This window comes from Leucopleurus acutus (assembly GCF_964270905.1).
Source record: "Leucopleurus acutus genome assembly, chromosome: 14".
Classification (NCBI taxonomy): Eukaryota; Metazoa; Chordata; class Mammalia; order Artiodactyla; family Delphinidae; genus Leucopleurus; species Leucopleurus acutus.
The window spans coordinates 18,939,070-18,956,800 of NC_139156.1; the positions used below are offsets into that span (position 1 = coordinate 18,939,070).

The window sequence follows — 17,731 nt, forward strand, 5'->3', positions numbered from 1 at the left end:
CCAACTTCAGTTTTAAAAGTTAAAACAAAAAATTCAAACCTTATTTATATTTTAAATTAAATTTCAAAATTAAAAATTAACCCCACAAATGTTTTCTTAGAATTAGTGTTGTCAGGTTTAAGAAGACATTCTATTCAATAACAAAGTACTGATGTTTTATAAAACATTCTCATAATATTTTTGTAATACAACAGCATTCAAGATACTCCCTTAGATACCAAATCAGTATTACAACTCTTGCATATTTAAATTCTGAGATTTGATAATTAACCAAAGATTGTCATGTGTATTCCAGTTCCCCAAATTGGCTCTTAAAGGCTAAACCAACCAAAAGAATAAGGCAAGAGAAAAGTTCTAGCTAAAGATATGTGGTATACCATCTTCTTCTGGTATAGGCAGAAGGAAATCTTTCTTCACAAGTTATTTATTTTAGTTAAATTTGAAAATTTCAGGAATGTATTCTTTTTCTTATTTTGGGTTGTACCACTTGCTTTCAACTAAGTTTTAATCATGCAAGAATAACCATATATCCTGGTTTTCCAGACAGTTCTGATGTATGGCTACTGGCCCAACACAACAATTTATAGCCCCCTTTCCATTTCAAAGTGTACCACTTTATACACTTTAACCACGACCCTTTCTTACTGATGAACAATTACAAATTCTGCAAGCTGAAATTTGGACTCACTATTTATACATGGCTTAGCAATAACTGAGATGAAAAGCAAAAGTTACAACAAAAGTTATCAGAGAAAGACTAAATTGTGATATATAACAGTTTATCTATGTTAAATGATTCAGGCTTTTACAGTGAGATAAATTAGAAATACGCAATTACATTTATAGAGCTCATTTCAATTGTATTTCAATTGTATTATCCACCTTTTACTAAAAGTACAAATAAATATTTATGTGTATTTTCTCCTCCAAGAGTTTCTATCTTCTACTGTTTTCATATGTATCCGTCAAATCCATAAATTACTTAGCATCTCCCGATTCTTTCTGTATGAAATAATCATTTGGGATTTTAAAAGTATTAAACTACCACAAAAGGATTGTTTGACATTGTCAGTTTGCTACTATATATATTAACAAAAAGCAAAGTTTAGAGCAATGTTTTTACAGTGTAACATTCTATGACATTTTCTATTTACTGAGCCTCACAGAGAAACCAAACCTAAATTCTTTTAAAAAAAAAATAAAGGACAATTGATGGACATGGCAATTTGTCCCACTGCAGTTTTAGGAAAATATTAGTTCATATGTAGTCATTCAACAATATCCCTTACTATACTCAAACTACTTAAATATTAAATATGATCGCACAGGATAATTGGGAAATTAGAGTCCATTTTAGTTTTGTGTTAGAAGTAATGAAATTCATGAGTTCTTGCAAGGCGGCAGCCATACATGTGACACGTTTTATGCATCTTAAAAAAATATATATAATTCCTCAGCTATAGATGGTTTGCCTGTTATATCACTTCTACATGTAGGACTGTGATCACTTTGCATTTCTCCTGCAAACTAACATAAATGAGAGTAGGGGGACCAAAATGTTTTAAAAACCATATCTATATTCATTTTTAAGAAACAATACCCATATTTTTTTCAAAAAAAAAAGACATTAGGTTACTGCCTTTAAAGTTCAAGTTCCATTATCTTAAGATATAAACACACCTGGATATGAGATTTTTAAAAACCACACACACACACAAGCTCTAGGTAGAGCTGTAATAAACAAATTCCTTTTATAAACACAACTTTAACTGAAAAGCCACAGTAGATGGAAAAAAAGAAGAAAGGATATTACTTGGTAAAATCCAGTGACATCTACAATAGTTTTACAGCACATTTAAGCATTCTACGGTTTTATATCTTTACCTGCCTTCCATTTCTTAGTTGCTCCTTTAAAAATTGCCAATTACGTCTACAGGTTGAACCTCAAACTTAGTCCTGATTTTGAGTGCCAGGAAAAGCAAAACAACACTCCAAATTTCTATCTTAATGTTATAACCTTACTTCAAAAATGGTTTTATTTAAACTACAATGCCCATCTAAATGGAAAAAAAAAAGAAAAGAAAACCAAGCAGCAATATGTAATTATACATAATAGTTATTCATTATATGGGAAGTGTTTTTTAGGATGATATCTAGAATGCACTTGCTCTGTGAGTCTCTTCAAAAATTAAATCGACTAGACTGACACTATCAAAAGTAAGCATACTGTAATAAGGGGCACACACAATACTGCTAGCCTTAAAAGCAGTAAAGCAAAAGAAAATATACCAAACAGCACATGCATATCTTACAGAACTTCCACTGAACTATCAATGGCTTCTATGCAATGTGCTCTTTTCCATAACTGTATTAACTACCAAAAAAGGAAAGATGAGATTGAAATCAAAGGTACTGAACTGAATTGTCTGAAGCCAGTACTCCACATGTGGGGAAAAGTGCATTTAGTTCAGCAGCAATATAGCACAGTGTGAAGATATTGTGCTTAGACGCAGATATTCCAGAACTGAAAGATGTACAAGGCAAGTCAAGATATAAAACCATAGTACACTGTTAAATAACCTTGAAACATACATATATTGCAGTGTTCAAAGAAAAACATTCATTTCATTGTACAAGGCTAGGGAGAAATCCTTAAAGTTACCTATCGTAGTTTATGATATAATAAATACATATCTATATAGCATTGTATATACATATATAGAATGTGTGTTTATGTGTATCTTTGTCTTTTTTTTTTGCCAAATTATTCTGTTAGTTTTTGTGGATCTGCAACTTTCAGGAATGAAAACTCCTTTACACTACAAGTTTCTGTTCCCCCAAACTTAAGAAAAGATATTTATACTAGAAAAGGTCTCAATACCCTCCCCCCAAACCCAAAGACTCACTTCAGATATTTTGCTTCACAATTGATCAGAGAAACATAATTAAAGGAATTCTAGAATTTCTGACTGTATCTTTTCACTTTGCCAGTTGTTTTAACAAGCAAATATCGTTTAATATTTAAATCAGCTGATGCAAATTCTTTAGCAGAGGATATAAACTCTAGATTTCACTGATCAAAACAGAGCAAATCAAAACCAAAAAAAAAAAAATCCAGTGATTTACTCTGACTGTAAACAATATATAAAATTCAAATCTCAAATTTCAAAATAAGTTAAAGAAAAATTATACCTTCAGGGCCTATAATACTATAAAGATCTGACAATTGGTAAGGGGAAAATATATATGAAAAGTTGCAACAAAATTGTTTGCCCAGTATTTTTGCTAAGAGAAAGTATATCTAACTATACTACCTCTGGCCCTTAAATTTAATAACTTCATAATTTGTTGGCAAATGTTTTAAGCAAACTGGCATATCATATTACACAACAGAAAACATCCATCAAGTTCAGCAAAGAAAACTTATATAAGCCTTTTGTACAGAATTTAAAAAAATCTAAATGGCTATGATTCCTCTATTAGCAGAAACACATAACGCAGTCTTTATAAATCTGCCAAATATATCAATATCTACATAAATAGATACAGATATAGATATGAAACATTAATGGCAGTCTATTTTCGAACAGTGTGTGGGACCAGCAGATTTGTATCAGACCATGGCACGATATGGACCCTGCATCTTTAGGAACTGAATGATGAAAGAAGGACCCCCAGCAACAATCTGAGGTGGAAGATGGCTGAGTGGACAGTTCTCAATACTCATGATTGAAAGCTTGCTGCAAAGAGCCAGCTCAAAGGGAAGGCTATGCAGATTGGGGTTGTCATTCAAATACAGCTCTTCTAGATTCTCCAGTGTACCTGTTTTAAAAAACAAAATTATTTTTTAAGAAAATTAATTACTATTTAAAAAATTCAACTGGGCATGATCCTTATCCTGGGTATTATGCATACTGAACACACATTTCCTTTTACTCTCTTCTCTTAGTTTTAAAACTCTCTACAACTGTGGATCTCAAACGTTCCCGCATATTCACATAAACTGATGTCCAGATCACGCTCTATACTAATTAAATCAGAATCTCTTCCTTTATGGTTAGTTTTCAAGCTTGGAGTTTATTTGAAAAAACATATACTACAACTCCAGAGACTCTGTTTGGGATAGCTTGGCATTCATGTGTATTTTTTCAAAATTCCACAGGTAAGTTTATTATACAGTCAGTGCCTATAATCACTTTCCTCTTGGAGAAAATGTGATAATCTCTCTCAGTAATAAATTTCTCATGTGAAAGGTTTTTGTTACTTTGTATAAATCTTTCACTAAGAGAGTTATTACATATTTGACAGTAAGCCAAAAATCAATTTATGTAATCTTTTAAAATTTTTTCTTAGACTGTCTTAGGATACTCATACTTTCTAGGCAAATGTTTCTAGCAATTGCATGAGGCCAGATGGATAAACATACTAGAAATAAAAGTGTATAGTTGCCTTATTGTTTCCAATTTTTAAACTTCAAAATTTATAATTATTTGATAGTGGTATGTAGAAAATAAAAAAACAACAGTTACTAGGTAATGGATTTGTTCACATTTAAGATTTTGTTTATTATTCAGAGCAACTCTATGAGAAGTTACTACTATCCTTATTTTACAGGTAGGAAACTTGAAGCTTAGGGAGTTTCTGTACCTTATCCAAGCCACAAAACCAATAAGCAGCAGAGCCAGATTTTGAATTGTCTATTTTACTCCAAAACCATTCTTAACCACTAATCTATAGTGCCTCTGAAACAGCATGGTATATAGATGGGAGAATATAATACATGGGATTACTAATTTTAGAATTACTATGTGACCTTAATCAATTAACTCTCTTTGTAAAATGAGGCAATTTACACTGCCTAAAATTTAAGGTGTTTACATTGATAGTATGAAATAATGGATATGAAAACACTTAGAAAATTCTAAAGTACTCTCAAATATTAATATTAATCAAATATTAATATCAATCCTAAAACCTCACAAGGGAAGGTTCTTTTGGCATAGGACACTACTAATTTAATTCAATCTTGTGTAATTTTTAAATTTGGAAGAAAAATAACTCTTCTAAATTGAGGTTAAATCTACTGAAATATAAGTACGCTAAAACATTGTCAAATATAATATTAACCCTAAAACCCCATGAGGAAACCTAATCAAAACCAACTAACCAACCAACCACTACTGGTGCTCTATAAAAAAATCTTGAGCCTGATGTAACCTGATTAAGATGAAAACAATAGTAGATTTGTTATATTTATCTGAAATACTGCTTGAACACACAAAAGCAAATTATTACTACAAAGTCAAGTATCCAAAGGGTTCATACCAATTTCCTCAGGAAGATGAGTAAGTAGGTTCTCTCCAAGGCCTAGATGTGTAAGATTGGTAAGGTGACCAATGCCTCTCGGAAGAGTGGTTAATTGGTTGTTTGTCAAGACTAATTTCTAAAAGATTAACAAAATAAAAGACGGTTACATATATATTTCCTATAACTGATGTAAATTTTTAAAAACTACATCTAAACTACTAAACCAATAAAATAAACATAGAAATTAGATTGGATAATATAAGAATCACTAAATAAGCTTTTCTTTCAAAAAATATCATTTGTTAGGAAGACAAAAGCAGATAGGTTACATAAACATAAAATTCAGCCCTAATGCTGTAACAGGAAAATCTATTTGGTCCAAGAATAACATGCAATTTGGAATGCATTACAAAAACTTTAATTATATACCTATAAAATCATCAGGATAATGTTTTACCTGTAAATCCTTAAGATAAGCAATTTCATTTGGCAAGGATTCTAATTTGTTCTCCTCTAAATCCAACTCTCTTAACTTCCTAAGGTTTCCAAGACCATGGGGAAGCTTCTTTAGAAGATTGTTTGATAATATCAGAACCTAAAGAGAAATTTTTGATAATGTTTGACAGCTCACAAAACAGAATTATGTATTATTGTGTGGCTTAAAATTTATTAAGCAATGCTAATTTCCTAAACAGTGAATATTAAGGGTAATGTTTAATTATATAACAAAACATTAAACTTACTATTCTAAAAAAAAATCACCATAGTTATTGGAAACAAAATAGTTTAAGACAAAACTAATAAAAGCAAAAGGAAAGAATTTAGTTTTAACTAAATTACAAAAAATATAAAATTATTAACTACTTGCACTTAGATTCATACAGTTAATGGTATTTTGATACTGAATAGTTACAAATATGTATCTAATAGGAAACCAATTATTTATTCAAAACTCCTTACAAACCATCATTTAAGGGAGACAATTGACTTCTAAATTGCCCATATCAATCCACTATAGTTATTATTTGTAGAAAATTTATTACATTGCAAGGCATCCTGAAATATCCTGAAGAAGGAAAAAAAAAAAGGTTGAAGAAGATAACAGTCCTTATTCTCAGAGAAGTTACAATGGGGGAGGGTTAGGTGGGGAAACAATACTGGGTACAGGGATAGTGAAAAGAGCACTAAATGAAAAGATCTATATAAAGTTCTGGCTAATTTTTTATGCCCACTTGTTTCTCCCAAAGTTATACTACACATAATGAAGTAAACATATTCAGTAAGACCAAGAAATGATATCATTTATTGAGCTATCATTTACTGAGTTTACTACTATTTGCATTGCACTATACTAAATGAGAAATGTGCATTATTGCATTTAATCCTAACTAAAACTTTATGAGGAGAATACTATCATCCCCATTTCACAGCTGAGGAAACTGAAGCTTGGGCATGTTAAATCCATAAATAGAGAGAGTTAAAGTGGAACTGTACCCAGATCTGTTCGGCTTCAAAGCTCCTGCTGTTAACCACTACACCATACTATTTCACCTTACTAAATACAATAATAATAGAGAAATTAGATTTTTTTAAAACATGAATACAGAGGACATTTTTAGAAATGCTTATTTACTATTAGTAAACTTTTTCATCAAAGGGTGAAAATGTTAGTAACTTAGAGGCAGGAGAAATCATCCTTGACTGAGGAGGTGACAGGAAGATGGATCTTTAATTATGAGAAATAATTTTAAAAGAAAAATTTATGGGGATGAGAAGAGAGCATACTAGATATTGGGAACAATAAGACTAAAGGTACAGAGCTAGAAATATGCACACACTGCCAACAAAGAAAATAATCAACTTAGTAAATAAAAGAGGAGGTGGGTATTCAGGACAGAGAAGTAGGTCAGAATTACGTGAAGGGTTCTGAATTCCCATCTGAGGACGCCATAATTATTTTAGAGGACAATGGTGCAACATTCTTAAACAGAGCTAAGAAAAAAATATGTTCTAAAAGATGCTAAGTTTTAGAGACCCTTTCTTTCAAAGATACTTTATAGCATTCAAACCTACCAACTTTTAGTGGGCAAGAGTAATTCAAAAGCATTGAGCCCAGATTAAGTCAACACTTCATCATCCTAATAGGGCTGCATGTTTAAGAGAGCACTAACATTTCTTTTCTTTTCTTTTTCTTAACTGATTAAATCTGGACTTTATCTATTTATTTATGGCCATGCTGCATGGCATGTGGGATCTTAGTTCCAGACCAGGGATGGAACCCATGCCCCCTGCATTGGAAGCACACGGTTGTAACCACTGGACTGCCAGGGAAGTCCCGAGAGCACTAACATTTCTATTGGGTTGGCCAAAAGGTTCGTTCGGGTTTTTCCGTAACATCTTACAGAAAAACCCGAACGAACTTTTTGGCCAACCCCGGTAATTATGATCTTCACCCACTTAGAAACTGTTTAACTGGAAACTTCACAAGTGAGAAAACTGTGGAAGAGTCTAAGGAGTTCTAGATGCTCTTTTATACTCACCTCAAGAGAAACAAGACCAGACACATCCTCAGGGATCTTCGTGAGCTGATTTGTAGCTAAATTCAATTCTACCATACTGGTCCAAGTTCCAAAATCCAAGGGAAGTGATGTCAACTGATTGTCCTGACAAAGATAAAAAGAAGCATTCAAGGTAAAACCACAAAAACAAAGCACCATATGTACCTCCCTATAGAAAGAGATTTCTTAAACAGAAAAAGTCATTCCCTTTTTTGATGTCTAAATATATTGGATGGGCCAAAAAGCATCTTTGGTTTTCTAAGTAAAAATAAAGGACACATTTTTTCATTTTCACCAAGAACTTTATTGAACAACGTATTCACCCTTTTGTTCCACTAAGTTCTGCCATTTTTCAGGCAACTTCATAATTCCATCTTCCCAAAACTTTTTATGTTTTTGAGCAAAGAACTGGTCCAGGTGCCTTTTACAGTCTTCCAGGGAATTGAAAATTTTCCCATTAAGAGAATTCTGTAAAGACCGAAATAAATGGAAACCCAAAGGTGCAATGTCTGGTGAATACAGCAGATTAATCAGAACTTCCCAGCCAAGCTGTAACAGCTTTTGCCTGGTCATCAAAGAAACACGCAGTCCTGCGTTATCCTGATGGAAGATTATGCGTTTTCTGTTGACTAATTCTAGACGCTTTTCGTCAGGTGCTGCCTTCAGTGGGTCTAACTTCGAGCAGTACTTGTTGGAATTAATCATTTGGTTTTCCAGAAGGAGCTCATAATAGAGGACTCCCTTCCAATCCCACCATATACACAACATCATCTTCTTTGGATGAAGACCAGCCTTTGGTGTGGTTGGTGGTGGTTCATTCTGTTTGCCCCATGAGCTCTTCCATTCCACATTATTGTACACTATCCACTTTTCATCGCCCATCACAATTTGTTTTAAAAAGGGAACATTTTCATTACGTTTCAGTAGAGAATCGCATGTGGAAATATGGTCAAGAAGGTTTTTTCACCTAACTTATGTGGAACCCAAACATCAAAGCGATTAACATAACCAAGCTGGTGTAAATTATTTTCAATGCTTGATTTGGATATTCTGAGTATGTCGGCTATCTCCCGCATAATATAATGTTCATTGTTCTCAATTATTGTTTCAATTTGATCGTTATCAACTTCAACTGGTCTACCTGACCGTGGAGCATCGTCCAGCGAGAAATCTCCAGCATGAAACTTCGCAAACCACTTTTGACACGTTCGAGCAGTCACAGCACCTTCTCCATACACTGAACAAATCTTCTTTTTGCATTTCAGTTGCATTTTTACCTTTCTTGAAATAATAAAGCATAATATGCCAAAAATGTTGCTTTTTTCAATATTCTTCTTATTCTTCAATATTAAAATGGCTACACAAAAATTCACCAATTTTGGTAAGTCTTTTTTTAAATGCACAATGATATGACAGCTGTCACACACAATCTAACAAAATTGTTTTGAATGAAGTTAAAGACAACTAAGTGCTACTAGAGCCATCTTAAGGAAAAAACCGAACGAACCTTCTGGCCCACCCAATAGAAAGAAAAGAAAAGGAACAAAAACTCTAAGCCTCCAAAGTTTTTCAAACAGTAATTAGGTTTTTATTTTTAAGTCTAAACTAGAAGTTTGTTCCCTATGCGATTATCTGTGTTGGATATGGAAAAATACACTATACAGATGAACACTTGAGATTTCAAAGGTCCCAGTGATAAATATAATGTTTTCCTCACTTCACAGTAATGTATAGAAATCACTGAATAAAATCTGAATGTTCATGAGCACAATGGAAGAAGACATATCTAACTATAGCCCACAAGGAATCCAGATAAGCTCAGCAATTCTAGAGATGCTGAACAATAAAGGAGGAGAGGAAAAAAGTTGTAATAAGACAGCAAATTAAATCATTAAAACACTAAGTATCCATGATTTTACTTTAAAAATCCATACGAAAAGATGGTAAAAACATACTTATCATTAAATAATAAAAACAAATGATGAAACACTGTGATTCTAATTTTATTTAAAAATTAGATATAGCTATACACAGAAAATAGAGTGAAATACATGCCAGTGATTCATTAGTTTTTTTTCTCCGCTTCCTCATATTCACTTATAAAACAACTCTTACCACACTGTTGTGTGCTCAGGGTATTTTGGGACTGAGATGGGACCATCAGTATTCCCTGTCCCAGTTGGGTATCAATGATATGTGCCAATTTATTAACAGCAGTGGAATTTTAAAATTTTATGTCCTTTTTGTTCATCTGTATTTAAAATTTTTTCTGCAATGTACATTAATTACTGATCTCATTTTACACAAAATCATCCGTAAGAGAAATCCCAAGTAGCAAACATACATTTGAAAGCCAAGTTTTTCTTTTATTATAATATTTAAACTTATTACCTATTTAAACTTCTTATCTACCTATGCCCAAACTACTGATAGTTATTAGCACGATAAAGCATTTTCATTAAAAAAATTTACTACTGATGCTTATGTGAGGAGGAGAATGTCAGGCATCATTCTGACTTCTTTCAAGAAAATGTTTTGTTAACCATTTGTCTCGATTTTGAAGAAAAATTAATTTCAAAGCTCTATGCAATTTTTTTTATCATTTCACTGAAAACAGCAAGCTTTTCCAAGCTAACATATTACAATAACATAACATCCATAAAAATGTTTAACCAAATGGGACTTCCCTGGTGGCGCAGTGGTTAAGAATCCGCCTGCCAATGCAGTGGACAAGGGTTCGAGCCCTGGTCCGGGAAGATCCCACATGCCATGGAGCAACTAAGCCCATGTGCCACAACTACTGAGCCTGTGCTCTAGAGCCTGTGAACCACAACTACTGAAGCCTGTGTGCCTAGAGCCCGTGCTCCGCAACAAGAGAAGCCACTGCAATAAGAAGCCTGTGCACAATATCAAAGAGTAGCCCCCGCTCGCTGCAACTAGAGAAAGTCCGTGTGCAGCAATGAAGACCCAGTGCAGCCAAAAATAGATAAATGAATAAATTTATTTTAAAGAAAATGTTTCACCAAATGAATACCTGGACTGCTGTCTAAGCCTCGTATTACAAATTGAACATTCAGAACTAATGCCATTACCACTGGTAAACCTCATATAACCAGACTAGTTAACAGTACATTTTACTTGTTTAAGATTATAAGACTATTTTGAACTTCCACTGGTTCACTTATTATATACTTCCAAACAATTATAAAAGATACATATACTTATGAAGAAGTATACATAGAATTAAAAATTATACAATTAGACTGTAGTTTAAAGAACCACAATTATTCTGAAATGGTTCAAAGACAAAAGGATGTAGTATGATACAATATAAAGAACACTATACCTGAAAGCAGGAAATCTACGCTTCCTGGATTCCTACCTCAGCCATGAATTACTTATGTGGCCAATTATTATTACCTGTGGGCCTAAAGTTTGTTCACTACAAATTAAATCACTGGACAAATCATTTTTCATTTCTTTCCTCCTTTTGCAATAAAATTCCTTTTTCTTATTACAAATGTGAAATTCATTCACTGTAGAGAATACAGACAAGTAAAAAGAAACTAAAAATCACCCGTTAGGAAAAAATATTTGCAAATCATCTATCTGACAAGGGATTAATATCCAAAATATATAAAGAACTCATACAACTCAACAGCAAAAAAACCCCCAAACAGTCCAATTAAAAATGAGCACAGGGGCTTCCCTGGTGGCGCAGTGGTTGAGAGTCCGCCTGCCGATGCAGGGGACGTGGGTTCGTGCCCCGGTCTGGGAAGATCCCACATGCCGTGGAGTGGCTGGGCCCGTGAGCCATGGCTGCTGAACCTGCGCGTCCGGAGCCTGTGCTCCGCAACGGGAGAGGCCACAACAGTGAGAGGCCCGCATACCGCAAAAAAAAAAAAAAATGAGCACAGGATCTGAATAGATATTTTTCTAAAGAAGACATACAGATGGCCAACAGATACATGAAAATGTACTCAATATCACTAATTATCAGGGAAATGCAAATCAAAACCATAATGAGATATCACTTCACTGCTGTCAGAATGGCTATTATCAAAAAGACAAGAAATAACAAGTGTTGGTGAGAATGTGGAGAAAAAGGAATCCTTCTGCACTGTTGGTGGGAATGTAAATCGGTGCAGTCCCAATGGAAAACAGTATGGAGGTTCCTCAAAAAATTAAAAAGAGAATTACCATATGATCCAGCATTTCTACTCCAATGTATTTACCCAAAGAAAACAAAAACACTAACTCAAAAATAAATATGCACCTTTATGTTCATTGCAACATTATTTACAACAGCCAAGATATGGAAACAACCTAAGTGTCCACCAATGAATCAATGGATAAACAAGATGTGGTATATATATTCAATGGAATACTATCCAGTCATAAAAAAGTATAAAAACCTTGTTATTTGTGAGGACATGGATGGACTTTGAAGGCATTATGCTAAATAAGTCAGACAAAGAAAGAAAAATACCATATGATCTCACTTATATGTGGAATCCAAAAAAAACAAACAAGCAACAGCAATAACAAAAACCAAGCTCAGAGAGAAAAAGAACATATTGGTGGTTGCCAGAGGCAGGGGGTAGAGGGTAGATGAAATGGATGAAGAGAGTCAAAAGTACAGCATGATGATTATAGTTAATAATATTGTATTGCATATTTGAAAGTTGATGAGAGAGTAAATCTTAAAAGTTCTCATTACAAGAAAAAAAAATTCTGTAACTATGTATGGTGATGGATTTTAACTAGACCTACTGTGGTGATCATTTAACAATATATACAAATACTGAATCATTATGTTGTACATCTGAAACTAATATAATGTTGGAGGTCAATTATACCTCAATAAAAAAGATAAAAAAAAAAGAGATCACCCATAAATAATTCTGATATTCAAAGATAAACATTATATTTTAGTAAACACTGGCTGTATGTATGCATATAAATCTATAGATATTTAATATATAATTGAACACATTAAAAACAGCTTTTAAAAACAATGTGTACAAAGAGAATCTTTACATGCTTAACTTTTTCCTACTTAGTAAATTGAGAATATTTCAACTGGTATTTAATATTCTTCTACACTAGAGTATTATTTGTAATTGCTTCATATTATTTCACTGAAGATATAGTACTTTTAAGAAATGAAATCCCTATTAATTTCAATAAGTTGGTACCAGTTAAATGGAAAGCTCTGCAATAAATATCCCTACAACTATGCTTTACGGATATTCATGATTATTCAAACTGCTAAGGATATTGCATGGTTCTAAGCTATTTGTTGTCTAACACAAATTGTCCTGAAATATCCTTATTATCAGTTTAGATTCTCATCAGCAAGAAACAAGTACCCATTCTGATAAACCATAAATATTAGAAGTACTAGTCATAGTAGTTATTTTCCCCTAATACAAATAGAGGCTTACCTTCATATTCAGCTTACTTAATACTTTTGCTCTGGAGAAAATTCCGAATGGGATTTTGTTGATTCGATTGTGTTCCATGTTGAGGGAATAGATGGTGGAAAACTGAGATGGACCACCTACTGGATATAACTGGAAGCAGTTTCTAGCTAAGGTCAAACTATTCAGTTTCACAAGACTTGATAAAAGACTCTGTAAAAAAAAAATGAAATAAACATAAGAATTAGAACTGTAACAAGACTTATTCTGTAGAGTACAGAGCAGCAGTCCCAAACAAATGCCTCAAAGGGCCTTGCAGGTAACAAATGACAGAGACCGGTTGGACCGGTTCTGTGATGCCTCATCTAGAGGAAAGTCACTCACTACTCAGCTCTAGCTAACTGTTGCCTTGCAGGAATGTGGAGCCAATGTAGTCAGATTTCCAGACTTTACAAAGAAACAGGAAATTCATTTATTTATATTAAATCTCTTGATTTTTATTCTTTGGCTTTAATTTATTTAAAACAGTCTACAGGGTAAAGAAAATATAGCTGTGGGTAAGAGGTGTTTCATGAGTGGCTAGTTTTAGACCTCTATAAAAGCAGAAACATTGGTATCAGACAGTCCTGGGTCTGAGTCCTGACTCTGCCACCTGCTATGTGATCAATCCTATCCAGGTCTTAGTTAAGTACCTATCTCTAAATTATTACTAAGGTTAATATAATGCTTAGCACAGAGTAATGTGTCATTCAGTAATTTAAATGTTCCTTTGAGGAATATTAAATTCAGAAGATAATATACTTCCTCATATTATATATTGCTTTTCCATACAGTAAATTTCTGAGGGAATATACATCTACCAAACAACTATTTACTTAGCATATAACCCCATATTCCCTCTTACTTCAGTCTCCCACCATGTAACCACAGTGCTAGGTGTTATAAAAGAGTCTCTGCCATTAAGAAGACTAAATCCCACTTAGAGAAATAAAGCACACAGAAAGGAAAAAGAAAATAATATATAACTGTATATAATCAGTAATAAAGTATACAGAATAGGCTCTTGCTATTCAAAGTCTGGCTCAAGGAAGAGCAGCATCAGAATCCCCTGAGAGCATGCTAGAAATAAGGACTCTTAGGCCCCACTCCTACAGAATCATAATATGAGTCTTAAGATTCCCAGGTAATCTGTATGCTCATTAATGTCTGAGAAACACTGGTACAGGCTATAAAGCAGTTTTATATCCTGGCCCTATCTTTTAGTAGCTTGTGACTTTGGGCAAGTTATTTCTCTGAACACTAGTTTTATTCATTTGTAAAATGATGATGCCTTATTTTATAGGCTATAATAGAGTTTTTTTTAAAGAAATAAAAATATATAAACAGCTTTACAATACCTCCCATTATAATAAGTGCTCAAATTTTAAGTCACTTCTTTATTTAAATTCAAAGAAAAGAATAAATACTGGAATAACCAGAAAAGCAGGAAGAAGGCTGAGAGTCTGAGAGTGTGCCAGATCTTAAAGGATGAAAAAAAATTTTAAATACTCAGAGAAGCAGAAGAAAATATTCTGGATTGATGTAAAGGCCCAAGCAAGGAGAAAACAAACGTTGTGAGGTGTGTGTTTTAAATAATGTTCTAATTTTGGCTATCCACCATGAGGAAACTGAACACTTAGTACCTGAAGTGTCAGCTGTGATTTGCAAGGCCCACTGAAGGAAAAAAATAACTATATAATTGAAGTTATAATTAGTGAAGTGAACTGAAACTTGTCCTTTATGATGAACACGAATAAGCTACTCAACATTTGTCAACTGCTATACACAGAAAAAAGAAAGAATAGAGAAAGAGAAAACTTTCATGGCAGTCAATTCAGGGAAAATGTCTACATCCTACTCCACTGTAAATAAAGGAGTTCTATTGAGTCTCATGGCAAAAATGTTATTTTTATTATTCTTAGAGCTGACTTACTTTATTGAATTGATATTCTTTTATGAAAAAATGTTAACACCTGAGGATATTTGAAAAGGGGCAACAAGAATGCAGCTCTCCAACCTTTCCATTCTTAGGTCATGCTATGAAGCTTTGGGGTTGCTTATCATTGCTTTAGAGTCAGGCACATCTGGGTTCCCATCTCACATCTTCTACTTACCAGCCTTGTGATCTTTGGTGAATTAATTAGATAATACATCTCTCAACATATTTCCAGAAAAAAAATTTAAGCGTGACAAATTTGGCCAAAAACATGACTTTTCTTAAGTCTTATTTCCCTATTTGATGAGACTACCCCAATAACTAGTAGGATTATAGTGAAGATGTAAATGGAATAATACATGTAGAGCTCCTAGCCTTATGCCTTGAGTATATGTGCTTAAATTCATTAAGTTCTTTCTCCTTTTGTGTTTACGTCTACATTAAAACTAGTCCATTTTCAGACAATCTTCAAATGGAAAAGTAGTCATTTTGCCAGCTCTGATTTCAGCAACATAATGCGCCCCCAGTGAAAACCACTTTCCTGATTTTTCTTGCCAGCTTGAACGTCTAAGTGCTGTTTAATGGATTTTATTATTTTTCTTATTGTGATTATAAATGCAGATAATTACACATTTGCATTAAGAATACACTACTTCCAAAGCACATAGACTACTTTTAAATAAAACAATGTTTTCCAATATTTGAACAAGACCAATCAAGGATTTCCCCCATAGCTTCTCTATCTGAAAACAGGCCTGTTTAAATACACATACACCCTTTCTTCCACAGCCAGACTGAAGAGAGCTGTCTTCTTTATAATTCTCTTATCAAAAAAAAAAATCCTAACTTATTTCAGTAACAAAATATTATATACTTAGCACGTGTCTTTATCCTAAGAGGTTTCCAATAACTATGTTTCCCTTCAGTAACAATAAGACTGGATATATAAATAAATATTAAAATTTCTCACTTGATGAAACTTGATATACACCCAGTCTTTATATTTAGGCATATTGACATTGTAAAAGCAGTCAGTCTTACTTAAGCTCACAAATCACATCCTAAAAAAATCCCAACAAGGTCTAATTAATATGCTAATTATTTCCCTTATTATGGATATGACTTACTGTTAAAAAGAGGATGACATTAAACAGTAGAACCTCACCCATTCTGATCACTGTAAATTACCAACATCACAGAAATTAAAAAATCCAAACAGTCTAGCTGTCAGGGCGATATCTACAATCTGTGGATTCTAATCCTTATCCCACTTAAACTACTACTAACAATAGTACTCTTTTGACACAGGTGATATACTGTCATAGTAGTTTTAGTGAACTGGTCCAGACTAGAAACTACAATCCTGGGAAACTCATTTTTGTACTCTGACCAAGTTTTTTCTGAAAACGCAAGCATCTAGATTATAGGTGCTACTTTATTTTGTATGCCTAAGAAACAAATTAATTAAATAAATTTATTTGATAAAATAATTGCTACAAACCTAGAGCCTCACCTACTCAAATTGTTCATTATAAATCAAAGCATATATCTGAAAAACATTCATCCAAAGCACCTTTATTCTTAATTCAAATACACACACACACAGATGGGAAAATTAGTAATAATCTAAACATAATAGGCCTACTTATATAGTTTTAATTATTAGAGAAAAAAGACTTTGCAAAGGTCAATCAATAACTCCACAATTCCATTCTTTTGCTTGTTAGAATACTACAGTAAGATATTATGCTTGAATAACTACAAGCAAACTTACTAGTTGTTGGGTATGCTAAAACAGCAGGTAGCAAAAGAAGAAATAGCAAGAGTAAAAAATAATAAAGTTGAGAAAAACAATTTAGAAAAGAATATTGCATCTTGCCCAATTAATCTCTACGCAAAAGTGAAAATATTTTTCTAACAGAACCAACAAAACCCAAATTTAAAATAATGTGTTAAAAAAATAGTAGATTCTGGTGACTGGTATTGCTAAACAGGATTTAATGTTATTGTATAAGCAGGGCAATAATTTGGGTCACAGGCATGTTGCAGCTCATATTAATCTGGATAATAAGTAGTGTATTCTATATAGTCATTCTTTTATCATCTTTCTACAATATCTTTTTTCTTTTATTACTGAACTGGGTGGGGTAGCTGAGTTTTAAAACCAGCTATACAACCTCTCCTCAATGGCTTTTATTGTCAAGTCCCAAATGACATGAGAAAGATTTACATGGTACTAAAGCGGAAAGTAGAACACTGATTTTCCACCTTCCTTTCTGTTCCTATAATCTTATCTACTCTTTCTTTTTCGGAATTTTTATCTTAGTGGTGGGCTATATGTCCATAGCATACCCATTATTTAAGCAATTTCAATCATCATATTATTTACCCAGCTGTAAAGACTGACTAGTTTTCCCTTCATTATCTTGCAGGCTTGTTTCAAGAGTTTACCGTAATCCACTTCTTAC

The 17,731-nt window shown here is 33.1% G+C and overlaps 1 protein-coding gene across 2 annotated transcripts in view; it reads right to left on the minus strand.

Annotated features, from left to right (window-relative positions):
• Window positions 1-1,616: 1,616 nt before the first annotated feature.
• SHOC2 (SHOC2 leucine rich repeat scaffold protein) overlaps window positions 1,617-17,731 on the minus strand; it is a 113,148-nt gene continuing 97,033 nt past the window's right edge. For both annotated transcript variants that reach the window (XM_082854669.1, XM_082854670.1), the window contains 5 exons: window positions 13,313-13,501; window positions 7,848-7,970; window positions 5,765-5,902; window positions 5,326-5,443; window positions 1,617-3,822 (listed from right to left, as the gene is read on the minus strand). In XM_082854669.1, the coding sequence (XP_082710795.1) occupies window positions 3,614-3,822; window positions 5,326-5,443; window positions 5,765-5,902; window positions 7,848-7,970; window positions 13,313-13,501 (777 nt within the window). In that variant the 3' untranslated portion in view covers window positions 1,617-3,613. The remainder of the gene's footprint in view (window positions 3,823-5,325; window positions 5,444-5,764; window positions 5,903-7,847; window positions 7,971-13,312; window positions 13,502-17,731) is intronic.